This window comes from Taurulus bubalis (genome assembly GCF_910589615.1).
Source record: "Taurulus bubalis genome assembly, chromosome: 9".
Taxonomy (NCBI): Eukaryota; Metazoa; Chordata; class Actinopteri; order Perciformes; family Cottidae; genus Taurulus; species Taurulus bubalis.
The window spans coordinates 8,875,343-8,891,045 of NC_136597.1; the positions used below are offsets into that span (position 1 = coordinate 8,875,343).

The 15,703-nt window shown below is 45.3% G+C and overlaps 1 protein-coding gene across 1 annotated transcript in view; it reads right to left on the reverse strand.

The window, feature by feature from the left end:
• mical3a (microtubule associated monooxygenase, calponin and LIM domain containing 3a) overlaps positions 1 to 14,583 on the reverse strand; it is a gene marked incomplete at its 5' end in the record, with an annotated part of 47,751 nt that extends 33,168 nt beyond the window's left edge. Inside the window, 23 exons of the mRNA XM_079223719.1 lie at positions 87 to 200; positions 536 to 640; positions 821 to 928; positions 1,121 to 1,183; positions 1,779 to 1,889; positions 3,300 to 3,383; positions 3,712 to 3,813; positions 4,819 to 4,992; positions 5,146 to 5,208; positions 5,314 to 5,432; positions 5,608 to 5,804; positions 8,072 to 8,219; positions 8,781 to 8,810; positions 8,957 to 9,050; positions 9,152 to 9,278; positions 9,636 to 9,751; positions 9,903 to 10,160; positions 11,396 to 11,496; positions 11,917 to 12,072; positions 12,846 to 12,947; positions 13,077 to 13,193; positions 13,312 to 13,519; positions 14,305 to 14,583. Of these exons, the coding sequence (XP_079079845.1) occupies positions 87 to 200; positions 536 to 640; positions 821 to 928; positions 1,121 to 1,183; positions 1,779 to 1,889; positions 3,300 to 3,383; positions 3,712 to 3,813; positions 4,819 to 4,992; positions 5,146 to 5,208; positions 5,314 to 5,432; positions 5,608 to 5,804; positions 8,072 to 8,219; positions 8,781 to 8,810; positions 8,957 to 9,050; positions 9,152 to 9,278; positions 9,636 to 9,751; positions 9,903 to 10,160; positions 11,396 to 11,496; positions 11,917 to 12,072; positions 12,846 to 12,947; positions 13,077 to 13,193; positions 13,312 to 13,519; positions 14,305 to 14,583 (2,976 nt within the window). The remainder of the gene's footprint in view (positions 1 to 86; positions 201 to 535; positions 641 to 820; positions 929 to 1,120; positions 1,184 to 1,778; positions 1,890 to 3,299; positions 3,384 to 3,711; positions 3,814 to 4,818; positions 4,993 to 5,145; positions 5,209 to 5,313; positions 5,433 to 5,607; positions 5,805 to 8,071; positions 8,220 to 8,780; positions 8,811 to 8,956; positions 9,051 to 9,151; positions 9,279 to 9,635; positions 9,752 to 9,902; positions 10,161 to 11,395; positions 11,497 to 11,916; positions 12,073 to 12,845; positions 12,948 to 13,076; positions 13,194 to 13,311; positions 13,520 to 14,304) is intronic.
• Between the last annotated feature and the right edge of the window lie 1,120 nt (positions 14,584 to 15,703).

The following is a 15,703-nucleotide window of genomic DNA, read 5'->3' on the forward strand; positions in this document are numbered from 1 at the left end:
GTTTGCAAAATTAGTGTGCTCTTTTATCAAGATGCATATTTTTTAGATTATCAAATCAGATGTCTGTGTTAATGGGGAAATGTCACCTGCGGTCCGGCTGGCTTGCCCTCGAACTGAGAGGCAAGTAGCTCAGCCCTCTCCTGAATACTAAGCACATATAAGGGCATTTCATCATCGGAGAGCAGAGGCCTTGCCGGCTCCTGCAGAGAAATAGATGATTCAGTCACAAAAGGGATGTACAAAGCGGAAAATGTAATTATTCTTTCCCAAAAAAATATCTCCTACTCAAAAAGCTTGTCATTGCAGTAATAACCACAGATAGTTTGTACGCCATTGTTTTTATAGCAGTAATTTAATCCGGTGTGGGTAAAACGATGAAAGCAAAGCAATGCACTAAGTGGGACTATCCAGCAGAACATCAGAGCACACTTGAGATAAACACAGACTGAACAAGCTTGAGAGAGCCTTAAAGTGAGGCGTTGTTCTCAAAATTAAAGCTGCCATAAGGGGTGACTTAGTGACACCAAAACCTAACCTTTCTAGAAGAATCAGGAGAGGATAGCGGGGAACCAGGACTCGCAGTCGGGTCCCGGGACAAGTGCCACTGCTCTAAAAAGAAACGGGACGGCTTTTTCTTTGGCTCCACGGGGGAAAGAAGAATAGTTTAAAGAGGGAATTAGATTCAGGAGGATGTGCATACAAACACCAGTTGTATGCCCTTCACATACAGTGCAGGCCAAGAAATGTGACCAATAAAAAAAAAAAAAAATCTGAATATTATAAACCCTGTTCTCCTAAAATGTCCATGCACGGCGTTCACCTTTGGTGGCTTGTCGGGTTTGCCCTTAAACCTGGAGATTAGGCGGTCAGCCCTCTCTTGTATGCCAGGTATGTGAATGGGTGTTGTCAGGTGGGGCGGCTTCCGCTCCTGCCAAGGGAAGCTCTATTGAGACTTGACGATGATTCGGTGTAGCTAAAGGGCTCGTGCTGTTAAAAGCCTGATTTGTTCCATAAAGCAGTTTGTTCACAGCTACTAAACCATTATCTCATGAAGAAAATCCAACCACAAACAGCAGTGACAAGCTGAACACGTATCCATGCAATCACTCAAGTACTCTACCCCGTATTTCAGAGGCATCTCGTAGTATTCAAGCTCCTCTTCTTCCGGACTTTTACGCAAATGCTTGAAGGCAGAAATGAGCAGACACACGCGCTTTATTAACACTTTGGGTTCGCATGGAGCATAAACACAGTCACAGAAAGGAGTTGTTGTGTTAGAGAACAGCTTGTTATGCAGAGTCTCTTGACAGTGCCCGGCGATAAGTTAAAATTACTCCCTGGAGTTTTACATTTATTCACAAGCTGTCACATGCAAACGGCATACCCTTCCGCATGAAAACAAGCAGCTCCTCTTGATAATCTCTCACACACACACACACACACACACACACACACACACACACACACACACACACACACGGGAAGTAAACAAGACCGCAACCTCTCTAGGCAGTCATTTGGAGAAATGCAGCGCTTTTGTTTTTTTTATTATTTACACCCGCATACTGCAGAGGCCAAATCTGAGGTACAGCAGACACAATTAGAGGATGCTTTCAGAGAAGAAGAAAGGGGAGTAGGATTAAGGGGGCCACTAGATGGGTCTGCCATGGATTTGTGGCAGATACATACACACACACACACACACACACACACACACACACACACACACACACACACACACACACACACACACACACACACAGCAGACTGTGTGTCACCTCTGAGTGAAGCGAGAGCGAGGAAGTGGAGGAGGAAGAAGGGAGCAGAATGGTTTTCTTTGGGCAGCTCCGAGAGCCCGAGCTGGACAGTCGGTCGGCACCGCCTCTGGCCTTGAGAGATGAGGGACAGGGACAGCAGGTTCAGCAGAAGAAGAAGAGAATGATGATGAAAGAGTAAATACGCCCCACACTCCTAATTGTTGTCATTCACAGCCAGAAATGAATAGCAATGCTTTGAAAACCTTGCAAAACAAAAAAGGTAAAATTATAGCTTCAGATATTTACATCAGCAAACATTTTGTTATCCATGTAGTTAATAGAATTAATGTGCGGCACCACTTCACTTGCTTAGGTTCACTTACACTACATGCACCGTTAGCCTGACACACACGTTTCCATACACATAACCTTTGAAACAGACCACAAACTGTATATGGCAACAATAAAACAGTGTATGAATACAGTCTGATGGTCAAAAGAGGAAATAATTCACTGGCTCTGTAATTAACCTTGAAATATATTTCAAGGTATCTTATATTATAAGGTTATAAAACCCCATAAAAACAAGGCCTTGTGAAATGTCATGAAAGGCATTTTCTTTAAGTTTTACATTTAAAGAATATAAAACATGACTACTGAATACGAGTGCCTTAAATCCTAAACAGTTTGTGTAGAGTAAGTGTTTAGGATTATCACGATTATTTCCAGTGTTTACAATAGACTTTAAGTTAATTACCTTCGCAGCAGAGACTGGCTGCGCAGTGAGAGGACTTTTAAGAACAGCCGTGAATTAAATCCCTTTAAAGAGGGAAGTTTGGAGTTTAAATCCGTCTCTGTGAGGGGAATGCTTAATCTAGTGACGAGACAAAAAAAAGACAACTTTCTAAGCACCAGCAGGGGAAACCGCTGCTGGCACTTCACTGTGCTGAGTCTGATTATTTGCATGAGAGAACAGTAAAGCAGGACGACAACCCGGCAGGCCAGCTGGCTGCTGCTGGTCTTTACTGAGGCCGGAGGAGAGGACGTAGCACGGGGTCGGAATAATCAGTCAGCAACACTTCAACACACCTACGAGTCGGGTTGGTGGCTAACAAAATAGCAAGTTTAATTATCTACTTCCACAGTATGCAGAAGCTTAGCGTGGAACCTTAAACTGGAGCTCTCAGGTCAAAGAAAAGTGTCTGACAAGGCAACAAGAAAAAGGGTCATTACATAACATCAAAGGAGACTGACTACCCATTCTGTTACTCTTCACTTCATCTGGTCTCGTACTTTTTTCTCCATACTTTTGTATTGTGCCAAGCAAATTGTCAATGCGCCAGCAAAATGTGGGGATGAAGACAACTCCAGGGGTGCATGTATACAATGCAGATTTCAAACCCAATACTCTTTCATATGTAAGATATTTTGTGTTTAAACCATCACAACTAACTAACATTTTACAAGGGGGTGGGGACTATCTGGACTTAATGGGACGTGAAAGTTGTTGGAGGACTACCAGGTCAGCGTAGCTAACCATACCTGCTCCCCTCTGTTGGGCAGTGTCTGACCCTTGATCATTTCTTTGTAGCGAATGCTCAGCTGCTCCTGCTGCTGTGTGCGTCTCTGAACCAGGACGGGAGAAGCAGAGGAGAGACCATGAAGGTGTCACACTCGTGTGTGTCTCACACAAACAAGCAAGCGAACACACACACACACACAGCTATTTGACTGACAAGTTAAAAGCAATCACACAGTTTTGTTAACCACACAACAAGAGCCATTGAGACACAACAGGTCTGCAAATGGTCTACAGGGAAGGTGAGGCTCAGACTAGTATAGGTCAGCACAAAGCAGCTTTCCCCACTATGACACACCACAGGGACTTATGGTTAGAAGGTAAACCTAGCTGTAAGTGTCTATGGGGACGAGGCGGGGCGGTCCCACTCTTTACCTTTCTCCATGCTGGGACCGGTGCCAGGCGCACTGGCTCATTCACAGGGGTTTGGGGCGAGGTAAGGGGGAAGAGCTGATCCAGATTGGGCAGAGAGTCCCCCTTTGTGGTCAGACAAAGGTGAGTGACAGCGAGCGAGGCCAGTGAGAGGGCCCGGATAACCGTGCAAGGATGGATCATGACATAGTCCATGATGATGAGGTGGAAACAAGGAGAGAGAAAAACAGAAAGAAGGAAGTGAATCATGGAAGGATGGAGTCAAAGAGGCTTGGAAAAGCATGTGTTCAAAACCAATGAGGAAATGACAGTCATACGCATAAGAAGTATGACTGTGCTGAGAGTTGTGTAGTATTTATAATAGCCCTTAGAGATATTTAAAAGGAAATGTCATGCAGATGGTACATCAACAGCTGGAAAGAGAGAGAAAACACAAATGGGTGCATAAAGTATCTTTATCCAAACAATTGTTCTGCTATTTAGCCTTTATAAATCCTCAAAGACTTCCCCTAAAGTTATGTTCTGTCTCAACGTAATCATATAATCAGCTATTTTCATTCACTTTAAAGGGCCAAAGAAATACACAAGCAGAAGCATTCATCTAATGAAATGAAATCAGAAGCAGCTATTCCAAGACACATAATAACAAAACATTTTCTCAAACAGCAACAGTTGAGAGTTGTCTTTCCCCCTCAACAACAATGTCTAGTGTTCCCATAGGCCCACTGCTCCCTCCCACTCTCAGTGGCAAGAGAACCAAAGCTCTGCGAACCAATTCACCTCCAAGCCCGGCCAGAACCGCGAGGCCGCCTACATGACCCAGGAACAATACACAGCCTGAGCAATATTAGCATTCTGGACCTCGGCTCATTAATACAGTGGCCTTCAGCTCGTCCATAGAGACCAGAGGCCCTGTCACGCAGCATACACATCTACATGTTCATCAAATCATTCATTGAAGGGACAAACAAACCACAATAAGTTTGTAAAAAAAGTCCAGAAGGCCTGACCATCTATTCCTTGTTGCTTAATCTTGCCTCAGTGGAAAGCCTGTTTTTGCATCCGGCCAGCAGTAATTCCACAAAATGAACCACGTGACTTCCTCCTCACCTGTCGTTTGAGTCCCGTAGACTGTGGAGCGTTCTCCTCAAACTTGGCGAGCAGCTGGGTGGCCATGACTTTGACTTTGTTGTGGTTCCCCACAGCACAGGAATCCATTTTTCTCTCCAACAGGACAGCTGGGGCCGACGGCCTGTCGTCACGACCGGTTCTGGATACCTCCTCCTGCGAGAAAGTGGAAAAACTGTTTTTTAAAAAGATGTTTGCCTTTTGCCGTCAGTCTAGTGGGATTAATTAGTCTGTTCCGGTAGGATAGGCTCCTCAAACAATAAATCACAAACTCAACATCTGAGACACTTCGCTGTCAGAACTACTCACATCTTCAGACTGGCTGGTTTTCCTTCTCTTCCCCAAACCGTCCACATCCTTCTCCTTTTTGTCCTGTTGATGACACGTCATGAGTTATTTCCACTCCTACTACACCAATGAGGTGATTAAGTGCCAATTTTGACATTTAAACGCAACGGACATTTCTCAAACACTGACCTTTGGATTTCGTTTCCTGGATATTGCTATGCTCTGACCAAGTTTGCTGAGGAAGGAGATGGGGGACTTGGTGCTGGATATCAGTGCTGCCTTCTCCTCAGGACTCAAATTGTGTTTATCTGTACAGAAATAATAATAGAACAAAATTGGAAAATCAAGAAGAGAAAAAGAGCTGTTTAAATCCTCTCGGAATGAAGGGTTATTGTGTTTTCAAACCATCTGCAGCACTGTGGACAGACACCTCCCAACACCAGATTACAGAAGCAGCAGCCCTGCTGCATCACCCACTCTCACCTCCAGGTGGCACTGTGTCCTTAAACATCTCGTAGAACTGGCTGAGGTACATGACCATGGAGAGTTTGTCTGGCTCTGTCACAGAAGACATCTCCTTGCCCGTCATGCAGGGCGAGATGCCAAATTCCCTCTCTGCCACGTCGAAGCCCAACTGGTTGTTCTTCTCCTGGTCTCGCTCATCCAGGGAAATAAAGTCACTGAGGGCAGAGGGAATGAGACAGGACAGTATAGGTGCAGTGCATGGCATGACCAAGATAAGGGACAGACAGACGAACCATGATAATCATAAGCACACAAGCACTCATCTCAATAACCTTAAACCTCTGCTGCTCCTGTAAATGTATCACAAATACACACGCTCAGGCTACACGTCATTGATTGCTAAATGTAGATTTATTTAACAATATATTAAGTTGTGATTCTTTAGTTCTATTCATTACATCTTAGTGACAAAGTCATATTAATATTTGACAAAAATGAGACTTTGAATTAGTATTCTCCATTGATTTAAATACTGAAACCTGACCCCCATTGTGTATCATCATTGAGAGGCAATTATATTTAATTAACCCCCATAAGAGTATTACATCACAGCCATTAAGGTGTACTTTAGGTGCACTAAAGTGTGATTTTCTTTCGCCACTTGGTGGCAACAGAAACAAGCTGTGGACACAATATTGACATGGTGTCACCAAATTGATATGGTAAATAGCTGCTTATTTACAAATCTAACAAGTACAGAGCAACATTATCATTCAGTATTTATTTTTGAGTCATGTTTCTGACCACCTGACGGGTGCAAGTCCAATAATCACTTGCCCTGTTATGCTCTCCACTGCCTCCTGCAGGGAAACATCTGGATCTTTAGCTGCTAAACGCTACACTATGTTCACCACCTTACTGCTAAATTATTATCTGTCTGCTAGCTTATGGGGGGTTTTAGACTTGTTTCTCAAAACAAAACAAAAAGCCCTGTTGTGGCTGGAAACAACGCTATGGAGAGAGAGGAGAGTCCACGATGAGCCTTAACATTACACATTGTCAATTGATTGTTAATTTAAAAAGGTATTGATTACTGAAGCTTTTTAAGCTATTTAATACAATCTAAATAGGATCTCCTAATGTAATGTGTGATTTGAAACGAATAACAACTTCTGATCAGCTGATCATTCGTGATCATCTCGCACACCAAATCAATGAAGAACGATCAAATATCAGTCTCATTTTGTGACGAGTCAGCAAAGAAACGGGAGCTAGTCGATATTTTCCTACCACAACTGAACAGCAGCTTCGGATAGAGCGGATGTGCGCTGACATTGAGCCTGCATTTAACACTAATGAAGAAGCATTTCTGTACTATACATGTTGTGGAAAGCATTACAGTGAATGTCATCATGCTGCAGCTGAACAACACCATTAAGATGGGCCGTCAATACATCTCGACCGCTCATACAGTCCATTTAAAAAGGCATTAGCATTAGAACATCACATAAGGCACAGAGAGAACTCTCCCCTCGTTCACCGCACGTCTTGTACACGAGTACACGTGAATGCAGCATCCCAAAGGCACCTCCGCTCATCACTCTCCCCTCCTCTCCTCCTCCCATCAACTGGCCTATCAAGCGCAGCAGAGCACAACCGCTGCACTACTTGGAAAAGGTCAGGCAGGACACAGTTACTTATAGCTTCTAATGCTAATCGTCACTTTGCCTCCAGAGGGTAACAAACTACATTAGGCAATGCGACTGGAGACTGTGTTGTTTTTACTGTGTGTGTAAGGGTAAAGAGAGTGTGTGTGTGTGTGTGTGTGTGTGTGTGTGTGTGTGTGTGTGTGTGTGGGAGGGAAAGCCAGGACACGAGCAGGGCTCCCTTGAGGGACCCAAGAGGCCATTACGCCTGGTAGCCGTCAACTCATTTACAGTGATGTACGACTCAATACAAAAAGGTCCCAACCAGACAATAAACATAATTTAAAAACCAACAAAACTCACATAAAAACACAGCGGGCCCGTCATTACAGGCACGGCAGGAGTTTTAACCCTTTCTCTCTGACCATGAAGGGACACGCTTGGAAGAGTTTGCAAATGTTTTCTTGCGAAACAAATCTGCCGTCTGTATTAATGTGGGCTCCTTGTGATGCGTGTGAAGTGACTGGGATCATTGTTTTATGTGGCTTGACCATAACATTGCTGCATTACTTTGTAAAATACAACAGATATTTAGATTGTTATTTGTTACTAAAATAAGCAATTGTACATCGGCAATCCTCTGAATTAACAGTAGATATAATTCAAGTGTTAAACTTATTATTGCTGCAACACATTTTAATTCCATAATGTACATAGTATATAAACATAGTATTGAACTGAATATATTGGCCACAGCGTCACGGATACCTGATCCAGCCATTTGAGTCAGTAAAGGCCCGTCCCGAGTTCTGCATGCATTTCTTTTCTATACTCACATGAGGTCCGGTCGGTATCGGTCAATGAGGGCGCACAGGGCCAGACCGCTCTTCCAAGACATCGTAAGGTCGGTCACATTCACATTCCTGTAACCCTCCGTTTGTCTCTGGCACCAGTTCAGCAGCTTACTGGATCGAGCTATGGATTCTGGTGAGGCAGAGAGACAAAATGAAAGGCTTGATGGCGAAGCGGCAGGTTGAACAGATTCTGGATTAAACATAGAAAGAAACATAAACAGTTTCTGGGCAGCACTACACGTCTCTTGCTGGGCAATCTCATGGCCTTGGTCAGGGAAGGCTGAGCATAGTGTCGTTAAGTTGTCTCATCCATGGCATCATCATCCATGTTAGTACTAGTTTTAACCAGCCAATGAGGATGCATTATGAACTGTGAGAGTTTTAAAAAGGAGGGAAAGGATGCAAATGAGAGGTTAGGAGAGGATGCGGAACCCACAGGAAACCTTAAAAACAGCTGGAACGGACATTAAATAAAACCGCTGAATAAAACCAGGGAGCTTGAGGGAGGGTATCAATGACCGAGTTAGTACAGGCAGAACAAAAATTAAGAGGCTGCAATCAGTCCATCCGCAAAGTTCCATCATTCCACTATTCATTGTACATTACTCATGTGTAGCAGACAGACTTTCCAACTGTTAAAACTATTAGGAATCCCTGAAAAGCAACACCATGCATTTGGACTTTGCGTTACCTCGCAACTGCTTGTCAAGCAGGCAATTGTCTAGAGTGAAAATAGTTCAATATTACATTTCAGCAACAGTGATTGAAGCAAAATCCCACACTGATCAATCAGCACATTAAATAATGTCTTTTCCCACGACCTAAACAGTCTATAGTTTCCTTTTGAGGCATGAAAAAGATACAAACCATTTCTGGCCAACTTTGGTGTCGACGAGTTGATCACATTCTCAATTTCAATGCGCACTTCCCTGGCCTCCCCTGTGTCGCAGAGGTGCCTCACCTGCAACACACACACACAGTCATTGCTATATTACATAAACAACACAAGTGCTTCTCGACTGTAACAGATGGCGGCGGAGATCCGTTGGCCGTCACACTCACCTGGCTAGGCTTGAGGAAGTTAAGGCTGATGTTGGGGTAGCGCGTGGTGGGGTCCACGCTGTAATGACTGAAGTTCTTACTGATGTTTTCTGTCGTGGTTTGGGGCAGTAGGCGGTATATACTCTCCCTAAAGCACAGAGGAGAACATTGAATATATTCCCATGTGCTATGTAATCAGAGTCTTATTGATGGGAGGAAAACATAGGGAGATACTAAGGGAATAGATTACGAAAACTCATTAGCATTGCTATCAAAGAGCAAAGAGAGTTATTGCAGAACAGGGGAGTCACATTCCATTCAGTCTTTATGTGAACCTCTTATCCCATTAGTACAAGCAGAGGTGGGACTGGTGCTTGAAATCACATACAGGCACATTTCCTAGTGAAGCACTTAGAGATAAAAGGTTGTGTTTGAACAGAGAGCACATGTATGCATGCGTGTGTAAGGACAAAAGAAAGGGGAGTCTGTGTTTCCACACCCTCACCTCTCAGCTAGAACCTCAAGAGCGGTTTTGCCCTGAGCCCAGCTCCTCACCATCCAGCCCGAGTCCATGGCTGCCAGGAAACCGCGGGCGATGCCAGTGCCCATGGGCCAGAATGGCTGGAGACAACAACGAACACCATATTCAACATCCAAAGAAGAATCAAGGATTTATGAAAAAACAAAAAAGGGGGGCGGGGGGGGTTAAGCAAAATTTAAAAGGACTTGAACTTCACAAGTGGAGAACAGTAACACGGTCTCTCTCGCTCACCTCCAACAGGCTGTCGCCCACGAGCGCCACCATCAGCTGGTGGCCGTTGCGTTGGCGTAACATGGCGGCGTTTTCCGAGGCGTACATGCATGTGAAGTCGAACATGGCTACGTCGGGCTGGCCGTAGTGGTTGATGGCGAAGTCCAGTGTGGGCAGCTGGTGGTTGGTGGAGAAATCCGCAGCCTCGCAGGCGTAAGACAGCAGGGCGGCCTGGTCCACGTTGGCCCTGGACAGCAGCAGCTCCGTGTCGGCATAGTCCTGCAGCGGAGACGAGACAGGCGCCATTAGAGGAAGAGGCTAAGTGTAATGACACAGCTACAACTTGCACAGCAATTCAGGACGTAGCAAGAGTTTTCAAACGACTGCTAGCCAAGTCCGTAACTGCACTAATGGCGTCATTACGCGGGACAAAAAGTTTACACCGTAAACAAAAAGGAACGTGTTGAAGTGGAAAGCCCCTGTAAGACTCCTCTGTGCTACAAAGCACTTGCAGAGGAATAAACCGAGCAGTTCACGAGTCTCTCCAACATGTAGCATCAAATCACTGCATTCTTTCAAAGTGACATATTTTCACAGAGGGCGTCAGAGGCACATTCTTCCACCTTCAAGCTCCCTGGTTGTCCAATGCCAGGCCGGTGGTGGTGGTGGTGGGTGAGGGGAAGGGCAGGGTAGTGGAAGATATGAATGAGAGTTGTTTTTTGACTTGCTGCCTTGAACCTTGGACCTGCCGGCCCTCTGCCATCTCTTCCACCCTTCCTCTATCCCTTTCCACGGGGCACGAGTCAACTTCATTGCTATAAAAGGATCTGTCTAGGACTTTCTATCTAAAGGGAACTTCCAGAAGTTACTACACCAGTCAATTATGACATTTCAATAACACATGCCTCCATACTCCAAATTCCCCTCAGGTCTCAGACTTGTGTGTACCAAAACCTCATTAATGTCATCAGCTCACCATGAAAACACACACAGACTTGCACGCACGTCTCAAAATTATCCGGAGAAGAAACGATGACTGGAGCCGCAAAAACGCTAATTTAAGAGACTTTTGGGGCAATTTAGAATCCACAAAAAGCCGCAACGCAAACAGAGCACACCTTCAGTTATGTTTGTACATTAAGACGTAAAAAAAAAAAGGTCTTTCCTGTTTCCTGTGGAATGTGGAAAGGAAACTACTGTGTACAGTGAGGACACACACACACACACACACACACACACACACAGTGTGCTTGAGTTGGCAGTTTGTGCCCGAACACTGTTGGCTCGGTCAGACCATTAGGCTGATACTGGGCAAAAACAGAAGGAAAATAAAAGGCTGGGACAATGAAAGCGAGGAAGACAAAACGGCAAACACAGGGACAGACTTCTGATTTTGTCAGCCTGTGCGTGCATTCAGGCTTCATGTTGAGTACAGAGAGGCAGAACGAGATTCAACAATCGTCTCTCGAGCACACGGATCGCGTCGAGCCGAGATCTGGGCTTTGATCACTCACATGCAGAATGACTCCTTTCTCCAGCAGGCTCTGTTTTTTGGCAGTCATCACAAAGTAGTGCGTGTCATCCTTGTAGTAGACGATGTTTTCCAGGTCAACACCTAAAAAAGACCCGGGAGAAAAGACACACTGTTACATCGCAAACAATCGTTTTCCTTATTGCCATCGCTGGCTGTCATGTCGTCAGAGCAGCAATTACCCGACTCGGAGCACAGAACCAAGGCCCTGGGCACATTGTCGTGTCAGCGGTAAACTGTGACAGGCTTGGCATCAGACCTAATGTTAAGCATTTTAATTGGAGGAGCTGACAAATGCAGAACTGGGGTCCAAGGACCGATTATTTAACCCGTTTATTTTTATTTTACCAACAACAACAAAAGCACTGATTCCAGAAACGAGTTTGCGATCTTAAAATTGAAACAAAATAAATGTTACGTTGTATCCTGAGGCGTTTTGTCTTATAGTTACCTGAAGAAAACAAACACCCTAAATCAATGCAGTAGAACAGAGCTGTGACAGACCTGTCGCTTCTCTGAGGTCTTGAAAGAACTTCTGGTTGAAGATGAAGGCCACTCCGCTGATCTCCTCCACCTTTGCCTCCGCCGACGTGTTCCTGTTGATGAAGTTAGCGGTGATGGCGATGGCGAGCTTTCCTCTGAACTCCTTACGCCGAAACCCTGGGGGAGGTTACAAAGAGAATGAGGAAGCAATCCTCAAAGTCAGGAATCAGTGGGCATGGGACCTGGACTGGGGGTCCATGAATTCAAAAACACAAGTGCTCAAGTTCGCTTTTACGACATACTTTGCAAATGGATAAATAGTATAGTATAAATGCAACCAGATGTTCTGGAACATGACAACATAAACAGTTTTTCATAGTTTTATTTTCTGTGCGATTGCAGTTCATGGTTATCCCAGAGGGAGCGTGCTGCTTCCCTTCACTGATGCAGCAGTCAGTAGTACAGCGAGGGGTCATGGTACTCGACTCCACAGGGCTGTGTGTGTGTGTGTGTGTGTGTGTGTGTGTGTGTGTGTGTGTGTGTGTGTGTGTGTGTGTGTGTGTGTGTGTGTGTGTGTGTGTGTGTGTGTGTGTGTGTGTGTGTGTGTGTGTGTGTGTCTTCAACACTCAGAGGAAACAGACAGCCAATTCAACAATTCCTATTCTGCTCTGCTGGGAAAGCCGTCAGAAATCCTCTCTGGATGTAGCAGCCAGACGAAAACAAACACACATACACAGATGTGTACAAATGTTCATTCATACGCGAGGAACGGAGTGAGGTCAGCCACCCGACCACAGCTGGACACAAGTGAGATCAGAATCATTCTGAATGACTGCCGAGTAGGTTTAGAAAAGCAAACAAATAATGCCGTTTGTGCTTCGTCTTGTTTGGTGAAGGAAAACAAACAGCCTCGCTCGTGCCTTTCTACCAGTCAGTATGCGAGGACTTGCCTGGTAACGTGTTTCTCTTTCCATCTGCCCCGATGATGACATCAAACTCCAGCTCGTTGACAGGGTGTGTCCTGGGGTGGACCTCAGCCCTCCAGCCTATCCCTGAGAAAACACACAGCATGTGTAATCTGACAGAAATGCATCACCACAGCCAGCATAGAGCCTCTGACAGACCAAAACTCATGTTCTGTTTCCACTCGTTTTCTTCCACTTGTCTTTTGACTCACTTACTTTCAGTCTCTTGATCTTCTGGGGGCTCAATAAGACCCTTGAACTCTACGTTGACATGGATCTCAATGCCCAGCAGGAGAGCCACTTTGAGCAGAATCAACTGAAGCTGACGAATACCTGCAATACAGAGAAGGAAAGAAAATGTGAATGAACTGCAGAACCCACAGATGCATCTTCTCTTCCAAAACTCATAAAATCTTGTCATAAAAGAGCAAAACATGTCAAGTGCACTCACTGATATGGTCGATAGCACCAGCGCAGAACTTTCCGTAGAACTTCTTGGCGCCGAGGCCCCTGAGGTCCTGGATGGTGAAGGGCCAGAGGTGCAGCACATTGTTCCGAGAGAAGGCGTCCCTCTTCTCCAGCAGCACCACTTTGGCCCCGAGGAAGCCCAGCTCGATAGCTGTACGCAAGCCGCATGGCCCCGCACCGATGATCAGACACTAAACACAGAGGAGCGGATGTAACAGACAGATGTGGATTATACTCATGAAAAAACAAGTTGGGACAGCAGTCACTGCCCAGCTTTCACCATAGGCTCAAACCCCACCTATTCAGAGTGCACCGTGACACCCAAGGTTAGCACTGCTATCTCACTTCTTTTAAAAATAAAATTGAAAAACTAACTAGCTTTTAGTTATTCACTGAAAATGGGAGGGTTGCACTTCTAACCCGTTCTCTTTTTGAGTTTGAGCACACGTATTGTAAGCCACTAGATACTGGGAGGTAATGCATGATGAGAACAAAAGTCTATAAAGGCAGTTGACCGTCAAAAAGCTAAGCTAAATTAAGAGAAGACAAGAATCTGTAAATCACTTTTCAAAGTTGCACTAGTCTTTCTATTCATCAGCAGTCAAATTAACTTTTCAACAGAAATAACAACTGGTTTATCAGCCCCAACCACTATTTTGGGGTTGTATACACTGGAAACCAGAGCCGATGACGAATCAAATACCCCGGACTGAACTGAAGTGAACCGTCTTTTCAACAGAAATTAAAAAGTGTCCCTGCAGTGTCCTTATAAATGTCCACATAAAGCCAACACACACACACACACACACACACACACACACACACGCGCACACACACACACACACACACACAGCTGGTAAATATCAGCATCAAATTACAAGATTCCTTAACATCGAGGATAAAATTTGAGCTCTCAAAGAATTTAAGCCACATCGCCCCTGAATGAACCATCTAGTGTGTAAAGATCAAAGCGTACCTTTGAGTTGGCACAGACTCGGCCCTTCTTGTACTCCTTCTGGCAGGCCCGCTTGTCCAACTTTGCCCAGAGCGCCTTGGCCTTCCAGTAGTTGAGTTTGGACTTGAGCTTGTGGTAGAAGACCCTGTACTCGCAGGGCTTGACCTCCAGGTGGTCGCACAGCTCCTGGAAGGCCTTGAGCGTGCCCTTAAACGTGGTCCCCTGGACGAACTTGTCGAACAGGACATGGGCCTTGTTCACCCCATCCCCTCCAGCTGCACCGGCGCCTACATCACCCATATTCCAGACTCACACGGGGCCGTGAGGGTCCTTCGCCACCCCCCCCACGCAGGGGTCTCTGGGTCCAGCCCCCAGCCCTGGAAAAGCTCTCTCTGGTGGAGGGCTTTAACTCCCAGCCTCAGGCATCTTCATTCTGTCCGCGAGAGGGAGAGAATTTAAACTCAGTGAATCACAGAAGATAATGCAGAAAAGTAGACTTACAGGATTGAGATTGACGAGGACTTTTGGCGCCCTCTTAATGAAACGTGCCCCGAATTTCTCGTGCCCTGAATTTGTCCAATCAGACAACCATATGTATGACGGCTGGTCGGACAAGCAATCAAAGCAGCAGTTGAGGATGAAGACCAAATCACTTATGTTCTCGCTGTCATCCTTCTGCAGCAACACGACCTCAAACAACCCCTTATCTGTCGAGGAATGGGGCTGCCGGACACAGGGAAGGGCATCGAACTCACAGAAAGCCAAACAGGAAACACTCGGGGTGGCACAAATCACTCCAGACAGACTCCAGACACAGGAAATAGCCGGTTCATCACAAAAAATATGAAACAAAACAAAATCCTAGTCATTAAAAGAAAAAATATTTGGCAATAGAACAATGTTTCAAGAATCCATTCAGCTTCCTGTGGGACCTTTTGCTGTTCGTTTAACTGCGTATGACTTGCGAGCAGTGCAACTTTATGCGTTGCATTGTTTTGTGTCTGCATTTTCACCCCACGGGGGGGCGGGGCAAGATCGTTCATGTTGTTTGGAGTCTGCGGTTCAGCCTGAAGCGCAGACTGTTAAGCGGCATTCGCAGCCTTTGAAAGAAAAGGTCAGCATTACTCAACATCAGTGTGAGTATAAAAGAAAGACAATGGAGTAGAACAGGATGACGGGAATGCTGCAAAACCTTGGCTAGGACAGCAGCGGTAACGAGCTTGATCGATTTGATAAAACATTTCAAGCCTAGTAGTGGTTCAGGTCTGCTGAAGCTCTCAAGGGCAACGCTGCTTAAAAACTGGCTTTACTTGTTCGAGGTTTCCCTTCAACATATCCCAAAGAATTAGGAAAAGAGACAAAAATATGAAACGTTTGACATTTTGGTTCACGTTCTTATATCGTAATATCCAGACCGTTA